We start from the raw sequence: 22,223 nt of genomic DNA, 5'->3' as shown, positions 1-22,223 counted from the left end.
GGGTACACACAATCACAGGCTGATCACTCTCTCTTCACATGCTTAACTACCACTTCTTTTACTGCTATTCTCATATATGTTGATGATGTTATCTTGGTTAGAAATGATCTTTCATCTACTCAGCAGCTCAAAGATCATCTTCACCACCAATTTCAAATTAAAGACCTTGGGTAGTTGAAATATTTCCTTGGTCTTGAGATTGCTCGTTCTTTTAGTGGGATTCACTTATCCTAATGCAAATATGCTTTAAGAATACTTAATGATGTTGGTTTTCTTGGTTCTCGACCTTCTCCTGTTCCCATGGAGCAACAACTCAAGCTTACCTTCATTGATGGAAATCTGCTCTTTGATCCTTTTTCTTATTGCCGATTAGTGGGGCATCTTCCCTACCTCACCATTACATGGCTCGACATTGCCTACTCTATGTAAGCGTTGAGCCAATATATGGACAAGCCATGCCTGCCGCATCTTGATGCAGCTCATCAGATCTTGCATTTTATTAAGATTAAGATGGCTCCAAGACAATGAATACTATTTACTGCTTCTAGTTCTTTTGCAGTTTCATGCATATTGTGATTTTGATTGGGCCAGTTGCTCTGAGTCTCGTCGCTTTGTTTTAGGTTATCGTAACTTGCTTGGACCATCACCCATCTTGTGGAAATCAAAGAAGCAAAACACATTCTCTCGCTCCTCTACTGAAGTGGAATACAAAGCTATGGCCTCCACTTGTTGTGAACTCCAATGATTATTTTATTTATTACAAGATTTACAAGTATCTCATCATTGACATGCTTTTCTTTATTGTGACAAACAAGATGCTCTACACATTGTTACTAATCCCGTGTTTCATGAATGCACAGAACACATAGAGATTGACTGTTACATCGTATGAGAAAAGCTCCAACAAGACTTGATTTGCACTATACATGTTTCAACTTCTAATCAACTTGTCGATGTTTTTACCAAACCCCTAGGTGCAACACAACTTCGTTATCTCACACGCAAGTTGGGCATTCTCAACATTCATGCCCCAACTTGAGGGGGAGTCTTGCAATTTATTACCTTGTATATTGTTGTATGATTACCATATGTGTCTAGCAAACATTACCTTGTATATTTTTCCCTTTTTCCTGGTTACCAAAAGTAAATGGTACCAACATCTATTTATTGTAAACACTTGTGGATTCAATTCAATACATACAAAAATTCTGTTTTTGTGCTTAACTTTTCTCAGATACTCAAAGAAGTTACAACCTAATTGCAGAAATAGCGAAAAGGGATAAATGGAAGCATATTATTTAGAAGTTTCCAAGAGATGATGAGATCAAAATAAATTTTGTTGCATCTCGAGATTGTGATAATTCTTGTGCTATTGCATGTGTTGCAAGATATGCTTTTGGAGAAGTGTTGAAGGTTAAAGCATATTTTATTAACAACACTTCCATTAACCTGCGAAAGCTTGGGCTGCTTGGGAAGCCTATAACATTGCCTTAAATTATATGGACATCCAATTACTATTGAGGGGCGATTCTCTCCTAGTCATGCCTTAGGCTTAGTTTGGAAAGAATATAAATACAAATATATACAAAATAATCCAAAAACACAAGGTTTTGCATTCTATATATTTGTATTTATACTCCTTCCAAACTGAGCTTAAAGAGGAAGATTGAGATGCGGTGGATACTAAAGACTTTCACAGAGGAATTGAGATCTGTTCCTTACACTGCACTCTTCACAACCCACATCCCACCCTGTATTGGGAACATCTCCCCATGAATAATAAATTTAAGGACAGAAAATGTTCCTGCATGCTGTGAGGCACACAATGTGAGGAGCAGATATGGACTCCTCACAGAGGAATGCTATAAGGTTCATGAGCTGCTGATTTGCGGGGGCAGAAAATCGAGAGTGGATCTGCTCCTCAAATAGGGCGTCTCACATGGTCATATCGGTGTGGGGCGCCCTGCGTGAGGAACAGATCCCAATTCCAGAATACCATCAAATTTATCATGAAACTAACCAAGCTGCGGATTTGAGGGCAAGGGAGGCTCTATGACTCCTCTCTTTCTTCTTTGTAATGTTAATTTGCCTCGATCTTTTCTCTCTTATTTGTTACGGTGATTTGTGGGCGTTGGCCGTTGGGCGATAAGGGCAGCAGCAAGCCAACGAGTGAGTAGCCCGATTGGATCGGACCGGATCCGATTGGATCAGACCGAGAGTGTGAGTCCAAGACGAACCCTAAGAGCAGAAGACCTCATTCCAGCCTCCAGGTCCGGGCATTCGTGTAGGTTTGAATTTGTATCCCGTCTCGTCAGTTGCAGTCGAAGTTGAAAACAGAGCTGCATTGGAACCAAAAGGATTATACGAAAATGAGACGGAGACCTTTTCTATTGCTCTTGTAGCAGCACAACCGTAGTGTAAAATGTAAATGTAGTCCTTAGATGGCTCGACGATCCTGCGTTCGAGCTCTTCTGGCCAGCCGGAGGCCGCCCTGTGGCTTCACCTTCCTCTGGCACAGTCCTACGCCACCTAGCAATATTAATGGAGTAAAGAGCTTCTTGTCTTGGGGCGAAAGCGAAAGAGACGTTGCCAATTCATTTGGTTTGTATTGTGTTTATCCTCGATTCCCACTTGATAATTGATATATTAGACAATCTTTCATTTTCCCCTTTTTAATCGAATTTTAAGATTCCAATAAATCTGTTATGCCGTTCTGATTGAAGAATTTATGTGGGTTAAACTAAACTGAGCTGACGATGATGCTTCCTAGGAGCTTTATTGGGTCATGCACTCAACTCACTCAGGAAAACCACCAGAGTGACACCCCAGAGATTGAACTGTTGCAGTTTAATCTCATTCTCATCTATGCGGAGATGTCGAGCTCTCTCGGTTGGATTTTGCGGACTTGCTGGAGCAAAAGAAGAGAAACTGCTGGGTTGTCATAATTCAGGTGATGATCTCATAGTTGTGGATTCTGCCGCTGATACCGCCGGTAGTGCTGAAACAAAAAGGGTCAAGAGAATCCGCAATAAATCATTCGTTGAATTCAGCAAAGTTGACACTGAGCTACTCCCAACTGTAATTCTTGTTGGGCGTCCTAATGTAGGCAAGTCGGCACTCTTTAATCGGTGAGTTGATTCTCTGGTATTTTCTTTTTAGATCGCATGGAACATGGAAGGGTGTTCTTATCTGAAGCTAGTTACTGTATCCTCCCCTCCCTTTTATCTAATGTAGTTTTATCCGGAGGAGGGAAGCTCTTGTATATAACACCCCAGACGATCATGTTACAAGGGACATACGTGAAGGAATCGCAAAATTGGGTGACTTGCGGTTTAGGGTATTGGATTCAGCTGGCTTAGAAACGGCAGCATCTTCGGGAAGTGTTCTTGACAGAACTTCTGAAATGACTAGAAATGTGCTGGCAAGGACACAATTTGCAATCTTCTTGATAGACGTCAGGTCAGTTTCATGAATGATTTTTTAGCATATGCTAGATGACTTAGGTTTTTATTTTAATCAGTATGTTTATAACTTAGACTTGTTGTTTGATGTATTTATTTCATGTTGTGGCATACTAGTCATTTATTGCATACATATTGTTGGACGTCAGGTCAGTTTCATGAATGATTTTTTAGCATATGCTAGATGACTTAGGTTTTTATTTTAATCAGTATGTTTATAACTTAGACTTGTTGTTTGATGTATTTATTTCATGTTGTGGCATACTAGTCATTTATTGCATACATATTGTTGTTCTCTATTGGTGTGGATTTTCTATCTTTCTTTACCTCTAATCTCTGTTTTAGGGATGGTTTGCAACCAATGGATGTAGAAGTTGGGAAGTGGCTGCGCAAGCATGCACCTGGAATCGCTACCATTTTAGTGATGAACAAATCTGAATCACTTGATGACCAAAGTGGGTTTCTTACTGCAGTAGCTGGGGAAGCCCATAAATTAGGATATGGGGATCCCATTCCTATATCTGCAGAGACTGGATTGGGTATGGTCGAATTATATGAAACCCTTCAGCCTTTGCTTGATGATTATATGCTCCATGTTTTAAATGGTAAGCAACGTGTCTCTCAGTTTTTGTCCTGCCAGACTGAAATAAGCTTGCTTGTGCTAGTAGAAACTAATTTGAGTCCATGATTTCCTAATTCCTACTAGTTGTGATAGGTACATACTTGTAGAATAAAGAAAGTACCCTATTGTTAAATTGATAAAAAAAAAGTACCCTGTTGTTAAGTGGTTATCTTATGTTAGAACAAAAAGTGAACCATTGTAATTACCTTATTAGTTGATAGTCCATATTAACCAAATAATTCAATCATGAACAATTTTGATCAGTAACCATGATCAAAGGATTTATTTAAATACCTTAGAAAAAATTCATTCTTTCAGATAAGTCTCAAGTGGGAGGGGGACAGTTACAACAGTATTAAGGCTGACTGAGAACATCATAACAATGAGTATGGTTGAAAGTATGGTGCAAATACAAAGCCCTCATTCTTCATTGTTGCACAATCTTTTGCACTTGCTCTTCTTAATGTCTGACTATTTCTGTTGTGCCATTGCTGTCTTTTGATCTTTAGCTAAGATTGCGTTTTCTATCACAGACAGAGAAAGCGAGGATAATTGCTTCTCAGAGGTTGAGGAGTCTAAATTACCCTTGCAGTTGGCAATTGTAGGACGGCCCAATGTTGGGAAGTCTACACTGCTGAACACATTATTACAACAAAATCGTGTTCTGGTTGGGCCAGAAGCTGGTTTGACAAGAGATTCGGTCAGAGCTCAGTTTGAATTTCAAGGGCGAACAATATACTTGGTAATTTCCATGACACCTATTTTGTTTGGATTTTGACGATATTTTTTGCCATGTCCTTGTTCTAACAATGCATATTGAATACATATTTGGAAAAGGCTTGACTTTGTAATTTATTTGAGAAGGCTTCCAAATATCTACTTTTTGTCTCAGGCATGTAGATCATCTGGTTGACATTTGCTGCCTCAACCAATAAGTCATAGGAGCCTCTAGAGGCATTGATATTATTCTGTAATGTTTTGAATGGTCAACGGCAAGCTGGGTACACTATCTTTATTTTTGGTAGTGATGTGCAAAGAATGATGGTATACTTTGTAGGCAGGATTGTAATTATAAGTCATTGTAGAGTTGATAAATCTGTGGTCATCGACATATCTATTTTGAGATATATCTGTGCATCTAATATAGCATCTACTTTCTGGCTGTGGAAACAAATTACAGTCTGTGCTGCAAATTTGCTACCATCACCTACTGTATAGGTGGCACTTTGCAGAAGTTTATTATAATCAAAATTTTCAGATATTAGATTGTGTCACTTGTCAGGTTAAGGGAGTGCTCTATCACTGATTTTTTTTTTTTTTTTGTGTGTGTGTGCGTGTCTAAAACAGGGGTGGATGGGACCATTTTGTATAGTGCAAACACAATGCCTGTGAAATTTAGGTGGTTCTTTGGCTTTGTTTTTGCTCTTTTTGTGTTCGTTTTGTACATCTCTGATGTTCATCCCTCTTTTTTGCTATAAATGAATGAGTGATACATGTCGCCTCTTCTCAAAAAAAAAAAAAAGGTGTAGCACAGCTAAACAACATTATATTGTTGAAATAAAGGTGAAAAGGTATAAAAGGGCATCATAAAGACCAAATTCCAATTTGGAGAACCACTAAGTTTAGGGTAGAAAGTGGTGTGCTTATTATAGTATGGCTTCAACTAGTATCTTTCTTCATCTGTTCTTCATGAAGGTCTCTTCTATGACTTTTAATTTCTTTAAACAAAACAAAGCATCATTCATTTGTTCTTTTTTCCCTATGTAATCACTCCTTTCTTTCTGTGACTAGGAGTAGGGGCTCCAACCCTTCATTTTTTCCCCTTTTAACTACAAGTAACACAGACATTTTCTTTCCTCTATATCTCTATTGCATTCAGCATAATAAGGTCTATATCCGTTTCTTTATTTGTTTTTTCCCATTATTTTTGATTTATCACACAATTTTTTTTTCTTTCATAGGCTATGTATTATTAATTTTCTTTTATTAATGCTTTTTAGAATGGAAATGATCAATGATGGATTAAAAGCATTTTTCTTTTGTGAACTAAATTCAGAGCAAGAAGAAAACAGATCTAGGGGTGTCAAGAATAGTCGACCCCCACCCCAAAGAGTCTCTTTTATATTAAAGAGATAAAATGCATGTACAGTTACGAGAATGCTCTTACAGGGCTGAAAGATAAAAAGAACAAATAAAAATATAAGAACTACGATATTGTACAACAAGGACTACTCTAATAATGTACATCAAGATATTATCTTCACACTCCCCCTCAAACTGATGCGTAAACATCAACATCAGTTTACCCACAAGAATGAGATGTCGACTTTTAGTCATGGCCTTGGTGAAGATGTTGGCAATTTGCATGTGAGAGGCAACATGAGGAAGAGATATAGAGCTTGCAGCAAGGAGGTCTCTAATAAAGTGACAATCCACCTTGATATGTTTAGTCCTCTCATGAAAGACTGGATTAGATGCGATTTTGATAGTGTTGGTGTTGTTGGCATACATAGGGATAGGAGTAGGAAGAGAAATACCAAGATCCATGAAAAGTGACTTCAGCCAAACAATCTCGCTACATGCAGAAGACATAGCTCTATACTCGACTTTAGTAGAAGACTTAGAAACAGTTTGTTGTTTCTTGCACTTCCAGGAGATGAGAGAGTCACCCATGAAGACGCACCACCCAGTAGTGGATCGACGAGTGTCAAGGCAACCAGCCTAATCAGCATCAGCATAAACCCTCAATTGTATGGATGATGAGGAAGAGAAAAATAGTCCCTGAGAGGTTGTGTCTCTAACATAACAGATGATGCGGCGAACAACAGCCATATGAGGTTGTCTCGGGGTAGAGACAAATTGACTGACGACCTGAACAACATGTGAAATATCAGGCCTGGTCATAGTAAGATAGATCAAAGAGCCAACAAGCTGATGGTACAAGGTAGCATCAGGAAGGATGAGGCCTTCGGATTTAGATAGCTTGACATTCAGCTCCAGGGGGGTATCAACATGTTTCTCATCAGTGATTCCAACTAGTTTGACGAGATCAGAGGCGTATTTTTGTTGACAAATAAAATACCCTCGATTGCTACGATGAACCTCCAAACCTAAGAAGTAAGTGAGAGGACCCAGGTCCCTCATGTGAAATGAGTTATGAAGTAAGGACTTCAGCTCACAAATGTCGTCATGATCATCCCCCGTTAGGAGCATGTCATCAACATACAATAGAAGAATAGTAATACCTTGGGGTCTTCTCTTAACAAAGAGGGAGTAGTCAGAGGAACTCTAATTATACCCAACTGTAACAACAACATCCCGAAAGCGTTCAAACCAAGCCCTGGGTGCTTGCTCCAGGCCATATAAAGACTTATTCAGGTGACAGACATGTGAAGGATCACTGCAATATCCAGGCGGAGGTTTCATGTAGACTGTCTCCTTTAGTTCACCATGAAGGAAAGCATTCTTCACATCTAATTGGTAAATAGTCTAGGAATAAACAACAGATATGGTCATAAGAGTCCGAACTGTGGTGATCTTAGCAACCGGGGCAAATGTTTCTTCATAATCAATCCCATAATCCTGACTGTATCCTTGGGCAACTAACCGGGCCTTATATCGATCAAGACAGCCATTTGATTTCAGTTTGATCGTATAGACCCAACAACTTCCAACAATAGAAGTATCTGGAGGAGCTGGCACAAGATCCCAAGTATCATTGTCATGGAGGGCTTGAATTTCGGCATCCATAGCTTCTTTCCACTGAGAACTTCTAATGACTTGCTGATAAGATCTAGGGATATCTGTGGAAGAAAGTACAATAGAAAAGGAATTATGGTTTGAAGGAAAACCATAGCGGTTAGGAGGTCGAGAGATATGGGTAGAACGACGAAGTGGAATAACCGAACTACTATCTGAAATAGGAGGATCTTGGGTCAAGGTTTCACTTACAGAGGATATCTGAGATGAATGCTCTGGATCGGGTGGAAGGGGGGTTGTAGGTGCAGGAGTCGAGACATGTAGCCGCTTGTGGGTGAAGACAAGAAGATCTCTCTCAGTTGAGGAAGTAGTAGTGTCATTTGAATCAAAGTCTTGCAAAACAGAGATGGAAGTAGACAACCTAGCAACCCCAGCAAAGAAGGAGATATGTTCAAGAAACACAACATTCTGAGAAATCCGAATACGACGAATAGCAGGATCATAACACAAAAATCCTTTGTGGTCAGGACTATATCCCACTAAGGCACACATAGCAGATTGAGCAGTTAATTTAGATCGTTCACGAACAGGAAGACAAACAAAACAAAGACAACAAAAAACATAAAGGCTAGAGAAATCTGGGGGATAACCAAAAAGTTTCTGGAAGGGAAAAGTGTTGCCTAGAACAGAGGATGGAAGAAAATTGATCAAATACACGACTGTACTGGTTGCTTCTACCCAAAACGAAGTTGGAGTATGAGACTCCTGTAGTAATGTCCGCACAACACTGAGAATATGTTCGTTCTTCCGTTCAGCTACACCATTCTACTGTGGAGTGTCTGGGTAGCTGCCTGAGACTGAATTCCATAACTCCTCAAGTATGCCAGGAAGTCTCCATCTCTATATTCTCCCCCTGAGTCTGAGCGGAGGATAGTCACATTGCACTTGAATCAATTTTGCACCATAGTATGAAACAATTTAAATGCACTAAAGACTTCTGATTTGTGTTGCAGAAAATAAATCCAAGTATATCTGGTACAATCATCTATAAATAATACGAAATATCTGTACCCCAATCGTGAAGTAATAGAAGCAAACCAAACATCACTATGTATTATCTCAAAATGTTTAGTGGCATGTTCAGATGTATGAAGAAATGATAAAACATGACTTTTACTCAAACAACACGTAGTGCAAGAAACATCAAAAGTATCAACAGGGGGAATTTTATTCTTAATTAAACCAGAGTCAAACAAAAATTTTAATTTCTGGGAATATGGATGACCCAATCGTTTATGCCATAAATCCCAAACATTATTTCTATAACTCAACAGAGAATCAGACAAGGAAGAACTAAGTAAAGCTATGGATGCCTCCGATTGAGATTTCTCAAATTCCAGTGCAAACAGATGGCCTAGCCTACGCCCCTTCCCTTTCACCTTCCTAGTGTACCGGTCTTGTATCAAGCAACCATCATGAGAAAAGGTGAGAACATTTCCTTCATCAACAAGTTGGCCAACAGAAATCGAATTAGTAGTAAGGTTGGGTACTAAGAGGGTTTTGGAGAGAGGAAAGGATCTGGTTGGAGATAGTTGAAGGGACAGATCATTACTACCAATGATGTCCAACTTTTCACCATTAGCAGTAATAATATGTTTATGGTGAGTTTTAGTGGAAGGGATTGGGTGATTGAGGTAGGCTTCTATCATATGGTTGGTGGCACCTGAATCTATAATCCAAGCATGTGAAGGGGAAGAACAATATGCAGAGAACTTACCAGACAAGCCAACAACAGAGAAAGCAGAGGAAATAGCAGAAGATACTAGTTGCCGACCCTTTCTTCATCCATGACACCTGTTGAATCACTTTTTGCCGAAGACCCACCCCTGGTAGATACAATGTCTATTGCTAGTCCATCTGTTGCCTGATAGGCCTGAGGCTGAGTCTTTTTTTGAGAGCCCTTAGCTGGTTGGACTGGACAGTCTGGAATGATGTGACCATGTTGCTTGCAATAGGTACGCACATTCTTCTTATAGTGAGATGCAATATGTCCAAAACCCTTACACTCATAGCATTGGGTTTTGGAGAAGTCCTTGGAGGTTGGCTTCTTACCCCCATGAGCAACAAAGGTTGTTTCAGCCCCAACTTCAGCCATCTTCCCATCAAACCCGGTTGCAGTGAGAAGTCTAGTCTCTTCCCTCAGAAGTTCCCCTAAAACAGAATCCATATCTGGAAGTGTTCCCCTACTTAGAATGTTGGACCTGATTATCTCATATTCAGGTCTAAGTCTCATCAGGAACGGAGTCACCTTTCTCTTCTCAAAGTGCTTTTGAAGATATTTCACACACTCTACTGGATCCGAGGGTTCAATGTGAACAATCTCATATTCAGCCCATAAATCAAGAAAATCAGAATAATACTCCTGTATCCTCCTATCTCCTTGGCTGTAAAAGAATATTTCTGATTCTATCTGATATTGTTTAGATACGTTGGACTGTTGATAAACTTTTTTTAGATACATGTACATCTCATGTGCTGTTTTCAATCTCCTCATGGGTATAGATATATGATAGTCAATAGAACTCAGAATCCAAGAAACAAGTTTACCATTATCCAACTTCCATTGTTGTAAAGCTTTGGCCTCGGTCTCAGCTGGTTTGGTGACCGTTCCATTCAGATATCCTTCTAAACCCTTTCCCTCAACATAAAAGTCGAAGTGGAACTTCCACATCCCATAATTCCGTCCATTCATCTTTATAGGAATGATATCACCTCTGTCTGAAGCCATTACAGCAAGAAAAAAAGCACAAAATAGGGTTAGGCTGAAGTTTAAAGAAACTAAACTAAAGTAAAACTTGATCTAAAGACGAGTGAAATAGGCTGTAATCAATCCAAGAGAGTCAAAAAACTGAGATAGAAACCCCTTACTTTCACCGGAGATTGTTCAAGATCCAAAACAAGGAGAAACTGAACACAGTCCAGAAAAGGAAAAGTCTGGGCGCAGCAGCCAAGAAGAAGAGTCCAGATCTCTCTCAAAACTTCACGGATCTCTGTAAAAATTTCAGAATATGTTGAGAAGGGCTAGGCGACAACTCCTTTCAATTCTTGCTGCAAACGGAGGTCAAACGAGAGAGATCCAATAAAATCTCTCTCTTTAGATGCGCAGAAAACAGAAGAGAGGAGTTCCCGGAGAAATCAAAACAGTCCAGGACCACTCGACAGAGATGTAGGTTCTCAATAAATCACAAAAACAAGATTGATCAGAGAGAAGGAAGATCAAAGAGCAACCTGCTCTGATACCATGTGAACTAAATTCAGAGCAAGAAGAAAACAGATCTAGGGGTGTCAAGAATAGTCAACCCCAAAGAGTCTCTTTTATATTAAAGAGATAAAAGGTATGTACAGTTACGAGAATGCCCTTACATGGCTTAAAGATAAAAAGAACAAATAAAATAATAAGAACTACATACTGTACAACAAGGACTACTCTAATAATGTACATCAAGATATATTTTCACATCTTTCATTTTTTTATCATTTTCATTCTACCACCTATTTGACTGATTTGCTTTTGTTCTACTTCTAATGTTTACTTCTAGTACCCTCCACGCCTCTTTGCTGTCTTCTATGTTCAAATCCTGGACATGGCCTATGAAAACCTATGAATTCATCTTGTTATTATAGTGGTCCTCGAGCAGAGGTGGCCTGTGGAATAGGCAGAATCTTCAGGTTTGAGGTCTGGTTATTATGGTGTGACTGGGCCTCTGGGGTCTGAGTGATGGCAAATCAGTGAGAGCAGAACTCTTATGTTTTCTCCAAGGATGTAAACCGTCTACCAATAGGCTTTCAAAAGGTCATTATTAGGGTTGTTACTTGGTAAAGGTATGTGGACATTGAGCCTATCTTTCAGGAAGCAAGTTGTTCACAAGCTTGCTAGAGAGGGTGTGAGGAGAGATTCCTTGCATTTGGGTTCTTTCTGTGCATCAGGGATGTGCTTTGTGGAGCCTTATTATCTTTTCCATCCTTTCTTGAGTGGCCTGTTCAGAGCCTCTTTGATGCAATCTTTTCAGTTAAGAAAAGAAGGAAAGCCCTAGAGACTACACTTGTGCAATAAGGAACTCCTACACTGCCTTATGACAAACTGTTTGTTTGGTCTGCAACAAACATTTGACTTAAATTATCAACTGTGCGACATGTACCTAAATTCACTTCCAATCTATCCCTAGATTGGTACAAAAATGCCAGATAAGCCCTAGTCCCTAACATAAAGGAAAAGGCCAGAATACCCTTGAATCTTGTTATATGTATCTTAAGCACTGGTTTGTGAAGAGGAAAAAGAAGATGGATTAAACTATTGAATTTTCCTATATTTATTTAATTATCTTTTATTCAAATTGGAGAACCTGAAGAGGTGGATGAAGAGGATTTTGCGAATACAGATTACAGAGAACTTTTTATGTTAAGGAGTTTGTTTCCTTGGCCTACCAGCTGAATGTCACCATTGATCCCCAAGATTTTTCTTGAGATGTTTAATCAGATTGGACAGTTGACACTCCAATTCTGAACTGGTCACCAATCAGTTCAGATTAACCCCATATTGTCATCTTATAAAGAATCATGGACTTGGCCAAAAACCACTGTAACTATCCTGTTAATAAATATAAATTTACCTAAAATTTATTAGAAAAAAAAATTAATTTCTTGGTATGGATTTTCTTTTGGTTACTTGCTATCCTATTCCTGTTTTCCTTTTTTAAATATTTTCCCTATTTTCCTATTTTTTTAATGTTTTTATTGCATCTCCAGATGTCAGCGGTCAAACTTTTCGAATTGGATGGTTGAACTGTTGAACCATGAATTACCATTCTCCACCTCTTTCAGAGCATTAGCATTAATTGATGTATCCATGGTACATTGCATGCATGATTGTAGTATTTAGTATCTTGAAAAACATTTGTTCCTTGAGGTTTTTAGTAATAATGCTGGTTCTGAACCTTGGCCATCATTCAGTAATGGAAATCTTATTGCGTTTGGACTATGCCAAAAGGCTGCTTGTTGGAGTAAGTTTTTTATGAGATGGATTTAAATATTTTTCTCCTTTTTCTTGTTTAGTGGACACGCAGGTTAATAATGACTTATGAGTAAGCTGAAGATGAAATAATTAAGCTTTATCAAGTTACAGGGTGCAGCAATTCTATGAGATAGTGAAAAATAAGGTGTTTTGTACCCTAACATTTTGAAGAAACTTATTTGATAGGGAACTGGATTAGGTAGCAGCCTTGTTCCTGCAACCTCAAAACCTTTTTCCAAGGGTTGGCTATGTGGATATTAGGAGGTGGAAGTGGGAGAAATCAGGGTTTTTTTTTTTTTCAGTTAAACTATGTATTAAAAACTTGACTACTGAGGGCAATAGGAATTTTCTCATTTAGAGATTGTGCGGCTCCCAAGGGTACCTTCTAAGATTGGCTTCATTCTATGGATTGCATATCTCTGGATAAATATCTTATATAGGTGAATTAGTTAAGGGGAGGTTTGGGCACCTTGTCTTTGAGTTTTTCTATTCAATTCTTTGAATTTCTCTTTCCGCAATCACCCTGCAGAATCTTCAGACACCTCTTCATCCATTGCCCTACGAGTTTAAAGATATGGTGTTTCTTCCCAAGATGCCTAAACATGCACTGGTGCTTTTCCAGATCAGTTAAGGAGGCTCTGATTGGATGGCATTTGGGGGGTCTTAACTGTAGAGATAGATTGATATTGAAGGCTAGTCTGGTGGCCATCATCTAGAGTATCTGGACAGAAAGAAATTCTAGAATTTTTGAGAATCAAGAAAAGCAATAAGATGCAATTCTCAAAAGTGCAACTTCTTTGGTGTTTTTGTGGCTATTAGTGGGGGAGATGTTTAGAAATGTTAGTTTTTGTTTTCTGTTTACCCAGGAACTGTTACTGGGCTGAATGCTGTTATTTTGTTTTGTTTGTAATTAAGGGATTTTATTTCTGGTGGGTATACAGTCTCTCACCATATAGTTTTTGGGGATTCCTCCATACTTTATCCTTCTCTCCTCTCAAAAACAAGGTTACATTCTGGAAGTTTATTTTCTCATTTATGAACTATGACTCTTGTTGGTGAAATATATTCTCTTCCTCAATCTAATATCATTCAGATTTTGTTTGTTCAGCAATACAATAGTACTATATCATTTGTTTTTTGAAAAAGGGTAAAGTATGATTGTATTAATAAAAGGTCCTTTGTTGGTCCAGTTAACTCTTTTTTTTGTTAGAAATTCAAATTGGTTGGTTCTATCAGATTGCATTTTGTTTGACAAACCACCATTCTACATGTTTACTTTCCAATCATATTCTCATAAGAAGGTTGTTTATCAAATTTGCATGTGCTTTTAAATCTGACATAGTGTTAGATGAGCTCTATTGTTGGTCTTACCTTATTGGACTAATTATCTATTATAGTTATTTGTTTGTAGTGGAGAGTATATTTGTTGAGACTTGAGAAAGAAAGCCCCACATCTTTTTAACAGACCGTAATGTCGGTTTTACTATATTCATACTTCAACTTTCACCTTTTTTTTCCTACCCCAAAAAAGGAAAACCATTATGTTTCTTTGATAAACCATGAGTGACATCAGATGTCATTGGACATTTTAGTTGATATATTTTTATAATGGAGTTGCTTTATTATTCAGGTTGATACTGCAGGGTGGCTGCAAAGGACAAAGCAGGAAAAAGGACCAGCATCCTTGAGTATTATGCAGTCAAGAAAAAGTCTTATGAGGGCTAATGTGGTTGCTTTGGTCCTTGATGCAGAAGAGGTTTGTTATGTACCATACTGTTCTTTGTGCATATATGTTTTTTCAAAGATATATAATAATAACATGATCCCTGTTAGATGTAAAGGCATTCTAAAAAAAGGAAAAAAAAAAGAAAAAAAAAGAAAAAAAAAAGAAAAATGGTTAGGAAAGGCTCTTCAAGCCTTGAAGGTTCTGTGCAGCCTGGTTCGATTAATTTGTTAATTTGTCTTCCAAGGCAGGTTGCGAGGGAAGTATGGTGATTTAGAACAAAAACTTCTCTTCAGTCCTAATACTGAACTATCCTCTTGTCCAATTGTTGCTAACATTTGGGATCAGTGGTTCATCTCATCCTTAAGATAGCCTTGAACTAGGAATATTAATGAGCCAAGCTGAGATGCTCCTTACTTGGAATCATGATCAAGGGTTCAACCTTAATTTTAGCTCAGTTTAATGTATAGCTTGAAGACTTGTGATTTAGGCTTTTCTATAAAAAATTGCAAGTTTAGATTTTGTTGTTTATTGAATTTTGGAATGACCCTAGCTGTTAGCCTGTTAAGTGCAAATCCAATGAGGAGCAATATCTTTAGTTGAGAAACTGAGGACTCAACCCAAGGTGCCTATCTTGTGGTCCTATCTTACTGTTGGCTAGTCAGCTTCTAAGGTAACCTTGAGCTTTTCTCCATATACTTATCTTGACCCTTGCCAAGCTGCAAATCATAAGGGAGCACCCAACAGAATTTCTTGATTTTTGAAATGGCAGGGGTCTTCTTAGGAGGAATATCTGCATCTTCTTCCAATGCTCTCTTGACACAATGGTTCTCTATTCAGCGGCATGATCTTCTCTATATATATACTCTATGAAATTCCTAATTTTCTGCACTGGCCATATACTTTGGTGCCCATTGCATTCTGCAAGTAGAAAGGGGAAACGGAAAAGCACCACCTACTTATTCATGGTTTTGTTACTTCCATGATTTGATTCCATTTCCGGAGCTGTTTGGGGATGATTGGGAGATACATGAAACCATAGATCTTAATTGATGCTCTCTCAGGAAGTAAGGTTTAAATGTGTTGACCACTTAAAAATAAGAAATATTAGAAATTTTGTATAGATTTATTGTAAAATTTTATAACATTGTAAACATTAATCTAATAAAATACTTTTTGAAAGTATTAAAGGACATACTCTTTTAAATAGTTACATTATTATATAGTAATAATAATGATGCTTTTAGAATGATTATACCTTTTCAAGACAGCCTGTTTCTTCACCTAGAATAAATTTAGGTCTTTAAAAATTATTACATAATACATTGTTAATCTTTTAGTCTTAATACTAATTTATTATGTTTATTTAATATAAATGTTATTATTTAAATATGAATATGCTTCTTATGCTATTATATTTTTTGTTCTTTGTTAAGAGTTGAAAACATTAAAACATCAACTTTATTTTGATAAATTTATGTATAGTTATAAATTTCATAATAGAAAATAAGAAGGAAAAAATTCATCTATGATGATGTACTCAAAAACATAATAGGTTTGAAAAGAACAAAATCATATTAAAACTAATGATTTGGATTGATCATCACTTCTGATAAAAAATGTTGGACAGTTGGAGAAGTTGTCAAGGATGACTTCTTGAGGGTGTTCATAGAGTTTCTAGCAAATTATCTCACTTATTTTGAGAGGGTCTGACGCAGCATGGAAGCAATAAACCGGGCTGGCTATGCAAGCAACGGGCGAGCCAAGCTTCTAGCGAAGCAAGAAAGAAAGAAAACTCTAGAGGAGAGAGAAAAGGTGGCGAAGATTGATGAATAATTCTGAAGTGTCCATTAACTGAAAGCAATAGCAGTATTTATAATACATCTGGAAATCATAGGATAACTAGGAAAGAACAACTAAGATAGACATCAAAACATCTAATCTGGATAGGGTCGAATTCTTCTTGATCTTGATCTTTGATAGGATCGGCTTCTTTGCCATGATCTTCACCGTCCGATCTCCATGCATGAATCTTGGAAGTCTGGATTATCTTGATCTCTGGACTTCTTGATTATCTTGAATTCTTGAGTTCTTGATTATCTTGAATTCTTGAGTTCTTGATTATCTTGAATTCTTGATTATCTTGAATTCTTGAATTCTTGATGGATCTTGAATCCCTTCTTGACTTATCTCTTTCTTGGATCTTGACTTATCCTTATCCTAGGAGCTGCCGCCCCTAAGGTGATGTGGGTCTTGGGATGGGCCTCCATCAGGGTCAGATTCTTGGGAAATCCCTGGATTTGAGAGGTTCTTCTGTAGATTCTTCGTCAAACATGCTTGTGTTTTAGCATCCAGGTTAAACATTTTCAGTTCAATATATGCCAAACCAACTTGCTTGCTAATTCTCTTTGAAATGTTCCATTAAAAAATGTGAGTTACATGGTGGGCCATCTATCTCAAATTGTTCCTTTGTTTGTATTCTTGCTTATTTATATTATGTTGTTGTCTTTGTTTTATTTTGTTTTTTATCTTTTCTTGGGTTGGTCCCCTGTCTCTTTTTTTATTGCCTCTTTATTCTTCTTCTCTTACTGATCAGAAAGGAAGAAAAGAAACAAAAAATTTATTGCCCACATGGCACTCTTGATTTAGATTGTTCTCTGATATGTATTTATTGGCCTGTTCTTCTCTTGGAAAATGCGGTTATTTGTTCCTCTTCCTCATGTGTCATTACAAATTTCATATGCTTTTTTTTATGGAAATACTTTTTTTTTTCATTTTTCATTTTTGAAGACTCAGTTCCACCAGGTAACATGCATTCTATAACCGTATATAATGTCCGGCATTTTCTGTTGTAGGTAATGTCCAAATTATTTAGATACAGGAGATTCATCTCTATTTCCAACATATTTGGATCTCTGTAACTTTTTGCTGTGTGTGTACCTGTGATCCATTTAGATTGCAAGAGCCAGAAGCAGCATGAAGCATTCTGAGGCAGTTATAGCAAGACGAGCAGTTGAAGAGGGTCGTGGTCTGGTTGTTATTGTGAACAAGATGGATCTTCTAAAAGGGAGCAAAAATTCTAAGTTATATGAGAAGGTTATCAAAGCTGTTCCAGAAGAAATTCAAACTGTCATACCCCAGGTTTGTCACTTCCCTTGCCCATGACATTTATGTGTTACTTTATGGATTTTATTAGGAAAAGGGGGAACCGCAACTGAAAAGAAAACAAAGGGGATTGGAATCCCCTTGTGGAAGCACAAAGAAAGGGTCTTCTGTTCATTACACTATGAGGGGGTGATAAATTATAGCATGTAGAGTAGAAGTTGGTTACAAAAAATTCCTTGAAACTATTGACAACCAGAAGACTAGAAGAATGACTGCTTCATTACGAAGGCAAATTATCTCTTTCTTAGTCTTTGACTTGTTCAGAAAAGTTTGGCTTAATTTCTAAGAATTTCAGCTTATGTTCTCTCTTCCTTTTAATATTGGTAATTATTGATTTTTTTTGGATAATTAATAACTATGTTAGAAAAGGAAAATTTTCTAGCATATGAAGGCTAGAAGCCTAGAATCACCCTCTAGAGCATGTCTATCAAATGACATAGTTAACTAGGATACTATACAGAAGTCAAATTTATATGGTGTATGCAAGTGTAACCCAAGATTCAATGAAGGGCCAAAGAAGGTGCATTGAACTGTTTTAGAAGAGAGTCTAACAATAAATGCTTTACAATGTCTGTATCTGCCCAGCATGATGTACAGACTTTTTATCCATATCTTCCAAAAGCTCTAACATCAGTTTAGTAATTAACTATTCGGGTTCTCTTTTAATGATTATGGAAGTCATTTAAAAAATAATACAAAGTTTCAATCCATCAGTCTCGACCAAGGTTCAAAGTATTGATACACCTGATACGCATGAACATGCATATCAGGTGTTTCGATAGAGTGGAAATCTATTTTTTTTAATTTTTTTTTTACTTTCAAATTTTCCAGGGCGACTGTTTTAACAATATTTATCATTTAAAAACATTAGTTTTTGAGAAACCCTTAAAAATAGCATATCAATGGGCCACTGGTATGATACAATACACCCAATACGGGGCATATCATATTGAAATTTTGAACATTGGTATCGATTATCATTTTAATGGCTTCTTCATTATTCATCCTCAAATGGGATCACCCTAATAGCTGGGTGACTCATGAAATCGATCATGATTACAACTGATACTATCAGAATAACTAACTAGTGCCATTGTAATTGCCAGATCTCAGATCTGTTGATGTGGGTTCCTTGTATAGACACACTTCACTGGGGGCCTGGGGTTGAGCCCAATAGTCTAGCTCGGCTGTAGTAACGACCCATTATGTAATGTTGCCCTCTGGATTGGCCCTTGTGTGCTTGGGTTCTATCAGGAAGCATCGGTCACTTGGTAAGAATAGGATTCTGCTTTCAATGCTTTTCTGGACTTTATAATATCCATGCTTGTCATGCAATTATTCTGACAGTAGACTTGGGAAGTTTTGCATTCAAAGTACCAATCTGGAACCTTGTACTTGATAAAACCATTAGATGCAAAGTTTTAGACTCCACATCATGAAATAAGCAACTAATATTTAAATGGTTTAGTTATGTCTTCCTCTGCTGTTACAAAGTGCTGTAGATAGCTGATATTGGATACTTCCATGATGATGATGATGTTATTGCTTCCTTATTAGGTCTAATTGATCTATCCATCCATAAGCAAGTTAATTGAGATTTTTAATCCCATGCAAACTAGAAGGTCCCCATTTATTGATTTAGGTGTATTATGATGGGCTATCTTGGAGTATAAGATAAAACTTGCCAATCATCTAGTTTTACTTTTACGTTTTCTTCTGTAATTCAAAGAAGATTCTAGTTCCTTTTTTAATATAAAACATTTGCATATACTGTGATATTGCATTTTATCTTCAAAAGGATTCACATTTTGCCCCTGCAGACGCTGAAAGAAAATATTTTCCCTGTAGTTTCACAATTAGAACTTAAGCAAGCATACTTCTACATCCCTGTCTGCAATCTAAGTTTAAGAAACTAAATAAGTAAGTTATAGGAAAAGTTTAACACGTTTTGAACCAATAATACCTTCTGATGCCTAAATCAATGATAATCTAGTCAACCTTTAACAAAGACAGTTTGTTGGCAGGTGACAGGGATACCAGTTGTATTTGTTTCTGCATTGGAGGGAAGGGGTCGGACAGCAGTCATGCGCCAAGTCATTGGAACTTATGAAAAATGGTGTTTAAGATTGTCAACAGCACGCCTTAACCGTTGGCTGCGCAAGGTAAGCTTGTAGTGCCTGTAAAATCATTTGTTGGTAATGTGAAAAGCCATTTGCTCGGTGCTGATCCCAGTGATCCAGGGTCTTGGGGTGGGGTGGTGGTGGACTGCATGTAGTCCTAATCACACACGCAATGTTCTGAGCATGGCATGATCCTACAGATGACAGATTTTTGTTCTGGTTGAACAGGTTATGAGCAGGCATTCTTGGAAAGATCAAGCTGCACAACCCAAAATCAAGTACTTCACACAAGTTAAAGCCCGACCACCAACTTTTGTTGCTTTTATGAGTGGGAAGAAACAACTATCAGATACAGATCTGAGGTTCTTAACCAAGTCTTTGAAAGAAGACTTCGATATGGGTGGGATACCCATTCGGATAATGCAGCGATCTGTCTCTAGGAAAGAAGGTAGCGGTAGCTGTGGCAGTAAGAACCAGTCTACTGGCAAGATGCCTGAGAGGATCTTGTCTGACAAGAGAAGTGCCTCCACTTTATTACATTCAGTATGACCCATTCCGCTGTGGAAGAGTAAAAAAGCTGTCTTCCCCTGTTCTAAAATCTAAACATGGCAGAAGTTTTCAGGGATGTATATTAGTTTCTATGCTATATTTATTCATTAAAAATTAATTGAAGGAAAATGGAAATGATGGTTGATTTAATTGCTTGCATTAATGCATCCGCGTCTGAGATTTGCACCTTCCATCCAGTGTCAAACATCAAAACAATAAAAAGGAGCCGAAGGCATCTCTCTCCAAAACAGACGGGGCTAAGTTCTGGGATGGATTATCAAATTAAGCATCGCTTTCATCTGTGTCAGCATAATCTGATGACCTACTTTCCATATATTGGTTGGTTGTATTCAGAGCTTGCATAAAATTCCAAATGAACTCTTCTCCACTTTCCATGTAATGTATTTTTTAGAAAGCAAAAAAAAAAGTAAATTTGGGATGGTGATTTTTAGGTGTTTGGATCTCCTACCCACAATAATCCTATTCACCTACCAATACATCATTACAGTTGCGCATTGAGAGCATCTCCTGTGTTTGTTCAGATCATCGGAGAGAGGGAAATATGATATAAAAAAATGACGAAATATGAAAGGACCCCCCCGACTTCTTCCTGGCTCTGGATCTTCTGCAAAACGCTATGCACTACCAATACCTTGTTCAAGGTCCTCGCATGGAGCTAGAAAAGAAAAGTCCTCCTATGGAGAATCCAATACTTCCTGAAAATACCTCTTAACAGACAGTTGAGATCTTACATTTCTCACATCAACCAAGAGCTTCAAGACATTTTTAGTCAGTAGCTCGAGTTTCTTAGGTCTGTGAGATATAATTTGGATATTCTTTGTTTCTTATGGGATGGTCCAGAATTGGCGTGCAGATTATCCGCCCTGTGGTATACTCCTGGACATCTCATCTTAGATTAGTGGTGTTAATTGACCGGTTTTGGTTTGGATCCAAACCTTATCAAATCGGATTTGGACGGTCCATTCTAATTATTGGATTAGGCCAATCCAAAATAAATTGGTCCATATTGTTATTAGTTTGAATTAGATCTAAACCAAATTTCCAATAATCCAATCATGAGGCCAAACCCTTGTCCAATTTGAAATCAATCAAAACTGAAAAGAGCATAAAATCACTTTTATGAAAGTACTTTTACGAAAGCACTTTTATGAAAACATTTTTATAAAAGCACTTTTATAAAAGTACTTTTATGAAAAATATTTTTACGAAAACACATAAAAATACTTACAAAAGTACTTTTATGAAAGCACTTTTCCAGAAGTAGTTTAATAAAAGCACTTTTACAAAATCACTTTAATAAAAACACTTTTACAAAAGTACTTTTATGAAAGCACTTTTATAAATGTACTTTTACACGAAAGCACTTTTATGAAATCATATACAAAAAAACTTGTATGGAAGTACTTTTATGAAAGCACTTTTATAAAAGTACTTTTATAAAAGCACTTTTAGGAAATCACTTATGTAAAAACTTTTACGAAAGCACTTCTACAAAAGTACTTTTATAAAAGTCTATGGAAGTACTTTTCGAAAAGTGCTTTTACAAAAATACATTTACAGAAACACTTCTACGAAAGTGCTTTTATAAAAGTACTTTTACAAAAGCACTTCTATAAAAGTACTTTTACAAAAGTCTATGGAAGTACATTTTTGAAAAGTGCATTTACAAAAGTACTTATACAAAAGTGCTTTTACAAAAGTATAAAAGCACTTTTCTGAAGTACTTTCAATAAAGTGCTTTTGTAAAAGCACTTTTATGAAAATATTTTTATCAAAGTACTTTTACAAAAGT

At 37.3% G+C, this 22,223-nt stretch overlaps 1 protein-coding gene across 2 annotated transcripts; it reads left to right on the top strand.

Moving 5' to 3' along the window:
• The first annotated feature begins 1,655 nt into the window (after positions 1–1,655).
• Positions 1,656–20,560, top strand: LOC104598616 (GTP-binding protein). 2 transcript variants are annotated; one of them, XR_016077473.1, is made up of 10 exons: positions 1,656–2,601; positions 2,771–3,128; positions 3,235–3,459; positions 3,807–4,066; positions 4,617–4,825; positions 14,484–14,609; positions 17,532–17,717; positions 18,848–19,012; positions 19,766–19,903; positions 20,090–20,560. XR_016077473.1 is itself a non-coding variant. In XM_010260774.3 (9 exons), exons 1-9 carry the CDS (start codon positions 2,442–2,444, stop codon positions 20,408–20,410), a joined length of 1,983 nt encoding a protein of 660 aa, XP_010259076.2. In that variant the 5' UTR covers positions 1,656–2,441; the 3' UTR covers positions 20,411–20,560. The 2 variants fall into 2 exon arrangements, 1 of the variants encoding a protein (XP_010259076.2); XM_010260774.3 differs by lacking the exon at positions 18,848–19,012.
• Positions 20,561–22,223: the final 1,663 nt, after the last annotated feature.

This window comes from Nelumbo nucifera, chromosome 6, assembly GCF_055504915.1.
Source record: "Nelumbo nucifera cultivar China Antique chromosome 6, China Antique-T2T, whole genome shotgun sequence".
NCBI classification, from domain to species: domain Eukaryota; kingdom Viridiplantae; phylum Streptophyta; class Magnoliopsida; order Proteales; family Nelumbonaceae; genus Nelumbo; species Nelumbo nucifera.
This window is presented reverse-complemented; position numbering and strand designations above follow the sequence as displayed.